The sequence below is a fragment of the Chiloscyllium plagiosum genome, chromosome 10 (assembly GCF_004010195.1).
Source record: "Chiloscyllium plagiosum isolate BGI_BamShark_2017 chromosome 10, ASM401019v2, whole genome shotgun sequence".
Taxonomy (NCBI): Eukaryota; Metazoa; Chordata; class Chondrichthyes; order Orectolobiformes; family Hemiscylliidae; genus Chiloscyllium; species Chiloscyllium plagiosum.
Genome location: NC_057719.1, coordinates 69340211 through 69345450, shown reverse-complemented (window position 1 = coordinate 69345450; position 5240 = coordinate 69340211). Strand labels below are relative to the sequence as shown.

The 5240-nt window shown below is 37.1% G+C and overlaps 1 protein-coding gene across 1 annotated transcript in view; it reads left to right on the top strand.

The window, feature by feature from the left end:
* Window positions 1-2594, top strand: part of stxbp6 (syntaxin binding protein 6 (amisyn)) — a 196886-nt gene extending 194292 nt beyond the window's left edge. The window contains exon 6 of the mRNA XM_043698033.1: window positions 1532-2594. Coding sequence (XP_043553968.1) covers window positions 1532-1555 — 24 coding nt within the window. The 3' untranslated portion in view covers window positions 1556-2594. The remainder of the gene's footprint in view (window positions 1-1531) is intronic.
* The last annotated feature ends 2646 nt before the right edge of the window (window positions 2595-5240 follow it).

Below are 5240 nucleotides of genomic sequence, written 5' to 3'. Positions count from 1 at the left end.
CATAATTCCTTCTCTAATTTGCTTTATCCCCACCCAACTGAACCTCCTGTTTTCCTTTTAGTTCTCAATTGTGTTTTCTCCCTGACACCTAACATTAGCGCCCTTTTTTTCTTCTTAATTTTCTGTTCAATTGCAACCCATATAACTTGTAAAGGTGTCACCTTCCCCAGTGCCAGTCCCAGTGTCTCGGAAATCTAAAGCCCTCCCTCCTTTAGCATCTTTCCTCTGCTTATTTCTGTACTCAGTTGCATGTGGCACTGGGAGTAAACAGAGATGACTATTTTTGAGGTCCTGTTTGCTAATCTTTTACCCAGTTCACCAAATTCTAATCGAAGAACCACATCTCTGACTGCTCAAGTCATTGGTACTAATGTTGGCCACAATTTTCCTTGGCTTTGACTGCAGTCCCCTGAGGAGCCAATGTCTTTACCAGCTTCCAAAATGGAAAACTGATTTATGTGCAAGATTCCACAAGGCACCTATAGTCCCTGGGCATTGTCATTAAATGGTAAGTTCAGGCCACCTATCCACTTATATTTGTTTTTCTGCACAAATTTGGTAAGTGATATGTTAATGGAGTTTTCTTAACCAATCAATGATTCGTGCAAACTCTAAATGTTTGCCTGTGCATCAGACCTCAATGCTGTTGAACTATACTTATTGTTTTCAATAATAAATACTATGGTAGTTTTAAATTAAAAATTCCTGGAGCAATTTTCGATTTTGAAAATATGAAAGACCCTCTTTGAACTTCTTATTGAAATGAAGGAGTGTCATTTTGTGACCAGCTGTCTGGTGGTGTCGACAGTAAATTTAGCTGGTCAAGGGACAGTTAGTTGAAATAAGTAGCAATGAGCAACATACTTGTAAATTAGCCTGGCTGATGGTATGAAATCAATAATGTGGGCTCTGACACCATTAGTGAAGCAAGCTGAAGAATTACGTTTCCGTGAACTTCCTTTCAGAATCTAGAGACCGTAAGGATTGCAGATGCTGGAAGCCAGAATCAATAGATATGAAGCTGGAAAAGCACAGCAAGTCAGACAGCATCCGAGGAGACCTGCTGTGTTTTTCCATTGTCACATCTATTCACTCTTCCTTTCAGAATCCGACCTCTTATCCTGAGAGATGTGGTCCAGTTTATTCCATGTAATCTAGCAGCTGCACAAACATTCGTTAGAATATTATTCTTTAATACATATTTGATTTTGAGTCAGTAGAATTTCAGTTTCCAACCTACTCTTGTTAATTCCTGATGTACTCTAGTTATATCCCTATCACCTTAGTTGAGTAACTTCAGAATTCATAACTTCGATTATTCAAGTTAATTTGTTATTTTTAAAGTGAATATTTAGTTTGAACTATAGTTCTAAAAGATGTTAATATTCTCCTCGGCAAATGTGCCTAATTATAATATAATGAGTACAATTTGGGACTGAGAATTAGCAACTGAGATTCTATCATTCCTGACTATCCGTGTATTGCTGCTAATGAGTTATGATAATGCAATTTTTTTCTTTCTCTTTTGCAGCTTGCAATGAAGCACAAATGTTGAGCAGTTGCCAAACCATTTGACAGTTGTGTCCAGGGTGATCTTCACGCAGAGTGACAGAAGTTTGTTAATGTGCATTTCCTTTAATGGAAAGTTATTTCTTCAAACTTGATGCTGCCAATATTAGAATATGTTACAATATTTTTTAAAATTTCATTAGCAATGTTTAACAAAATAATCTCTTGATCTTTTTTTTTCAGTGTCTTAGATATCAGGCTGTTAGTAGCCCTGAATGATAACTGTAGGCTTTCAATTTAGACAACTTTTAATTAATGTAGTATTGTATTACACAGTAGTAATAGAAATTTCAGTGATTATTTTTTTAAAAATTATTTAAATCTTGATAAACTGTACTGTGGCTGAAGATTTTTGTGATAGGAATTGGACTTTTCAAACTATAATGTCACTCAAACTGTGACTGAGCAATATGTTATGTCTATTTTTAATTATGTGACTCCTTATTTTAAAACCATCCAGTAATTGTCCAATTACTGTGAACTATACACTGAGGCACTCATTCTGGCTCATGAGGAAAACTGGGGTATTGCAAAGCTGCAAATGCAATGTAGGAAACTCATTTCTTTTTCAACCTGTGTGGTAATTAGCACGAGTGTATTATTGAGTAGCATAATGGAAAAATAATTCAGGTAAATGTTTCATATTGAAGAATGTTTTTTCCTGTAAAATGTCACAGACTTGGGTAGATTATGATAAGAGTGTCACACTTAGCCACTGGTGTTTTGTAACAGTAAAACACTGCAGGTAAACTCCTTGTACAAATACTTTAAAAACCCAAAGGCAATCCTGACATTTGGTATATGTTGTTAATTCTGACTGCAGCAGGATGTGTGCTGTGAAGTTCTGTGCCTGTCTCTTCAGTGTGTGAGTTATTGCTCTGTTCTACTGTTTCCAACCTTCGATACCAATTAAAACATTTTAATTGTGCAATATGCTTTTTTGTATAAAGTTGTATTGTACTGTACAGCTAAAATAATTAACATTTTTGATCGAAGGATTAAACTTGAAATAAATTCCTTGAAAATATGCTGGGCTACTTGTTCAGATTGCACACACAAGCACTTTTTTCAGTCCATTTTGGAAAATCAGGCTCATCTGCAATCTCATGCGAAACGCTCGTCCCTGACTTCCTGGCAAGTTTATGATAATTGTCAGTCAGATTTCTGTATTTTTATGAACTGCAATTTGCACATGCTGGCTGGTGTATTATTCAGTGCCCAGGAATACTACAGAATTTTCTGGCTTAGACTCAATAATGTGTACCTATCTTAGAATTAAACTTTTAATCGAATATGTCACCAGAAAATCTACAGCATTGCACTCTCCCTACTTTCCCAGCTGAATCATAAAGTTTGTAATTATGAAACTGAGTGGTTTGAGTAACTGCTTGGTGAACAACAGTTGCTCTGTCCAGTGGTAGGGACCAAAACTCCCTTAGAAGTATTGAACTGTCAGCACTCAAAGAAAAGTGCACTCTTCGGTGCTGCTGGTACTGCCGAACAAAACGTTGGCAACCAGTGAAAATTGTTAATTTTCTGTGTTCTTCAATCATCAGTTGCTGCTGTTTTTGACTCAGTGATTTTACCTGTGATCAGACTGCACTGACCATATACAAGGATACAGGTTAGATTAGATCAGTTGCCACTGAGTAAGATGGTCAGGACTGAACAGTCCAATAGCATGTGTTTTATAAAATTATTTACCTTCAGGATCTTGCCACAAAATTAAGTGGGCCCATTCCTTTGAACATAAATATGAATATAACGGGCATGACATGAAGTCGCCTTTGTTTGGGACAATCGACACATTCGTTCGAGGCAAAGTGTCTTAATGTTCCAAAAGCAAAACCTTTAACAGCAGTGTTGTTTCTGTTTACTGCATTGAGGTATCTGGCATATAACTCTACAATCGAGTTAAATCATTCACCAACAAAGGGAAAGATTGTCATCAAAATGGAAAATTCATATTGAATATACACAATTGTTTGAATTCTGAAATAATTTCCGGGCAAAGCATGTTTCCAGTATATTCTTTTAGACCCTTTTTAAGGGGGAAAATGGAGGGAGGAAATTCCAGTGTTCAGGCAACCAAAACATAGCCACCAATGCTGGAGCAATGAAAATGAGGAATGGGCAAGAAGTCAAAATTTAGAGCAATTTAGAGTTGGAAGAGTTTATGGTTAAGGGCAGTGCTGAGCTCAAGTGATTTTTAAATATAGTGTGAATTTTTAAGTCAGGGAATTTCTGAACTAGGAGCTAATAAAGGTCAGCAACCAAAACAATAATGGGCAAATGGGATAGTGTGCAATCGGACACAAGCAGCAGAGTTTTAGATGAGATCAAGTTAATAGAGAGTATGCAGTGAGAGACTGACCGGGGGACTGTTACAGTTTGCTATTGAAGATGTAGTGCTTTTGTTTTTGAAAAAAAGCCTCAGGAGATGTGGGTTTCACTGGCTAGATCAGTATTTAATGCCCATTCCTCATTGCCTTGAAAGTGATTTGCTTGTTTTGCTATTTCAAAAAATAGTTAAAAGTCAGCCACTGAGAGTTTGGAATCATAGATCAGACCAGGTCAGGAGAGCTGATTTCCTCCCTAACGTGGGTATTAGCAGTGGGTACATGGTTGCCATTAGGCTAAGCTTTTAATTCTAGATTTTGTTGAATTCAAATTTCTTCTCCACCTGTAACTTTTTTTTTCAATTACCATATATACTCGAGTAATAGTTGATTTTTTTTTACCACTTTAAGGTTAAATTTATGGGGTCAACTATTATATAGATACTACTTTTGAGGGGCTGAAATCATGCCTGTCAAAATTCATACTGTATCACTAGCAGAAGCCCAATTAATCTCGATAAACAAATAAAGAAAACAAAAGACAAATTATGGTAATTGTGAAAACCCAGAGGGGGTCTCAACAGCCAGTGGGCTGGGAGCGGAGCAGAACAACTGGCAGATCAGAAAGCTGGAGCAGGACATGACGGCTGGCACACTGCCTCATAAACGTTGATCTGTTACCCTGTGAAGGACTAGGGTCGTTTTTTACACGAGATGTATGGAAAGTTCCAGGTTATTTGGCGAAAAATAGGGGGTCGACTTTTCCATGAGATCGAGTATGTATGGTAATTCTTGGAATGTTTGTGTTGTCCACAAGACCATCATTTATTACCCTTCCCAGTTACCCCTAAGTGGTAGTGAAGGATCATCTTTCCTCACTAGGCTTCTTCGGTGATGGTGGGGAACTGCAATGACACATATGTCAACTGAATAGAGGGCGGAGGTTGTCTACTTCAGACATTGGTGAACAAGTTGTATTCATAGACTGAAACCTCTGAGACCATTACGTTAACATTTTTTAACTGCTACCTTTCTTTACAAATTTCCATTCAGTGCAGTAAAATATTTTCTGTATCATGTTTTCAGTGCAATGTTTCATGTTATGAAGGCTCCTACAGTTGTTCATTTGCTGCTGCGAATATATTTTGCAGTAATCCTAATTGCACTCTTGTGGTGGATCAGTACTGATCATATTTTAATGGCCTAGATTTTCCTATCAAGTTAATGGTGAGGCTAATAGCACGTGCTGCTATTTATTAGTAAATGGTACAGCAGTTTTTTGTGAGGAGTAGATGCATGGTTAGATACCAGTATCTTTTTCTGTTTGTTCAT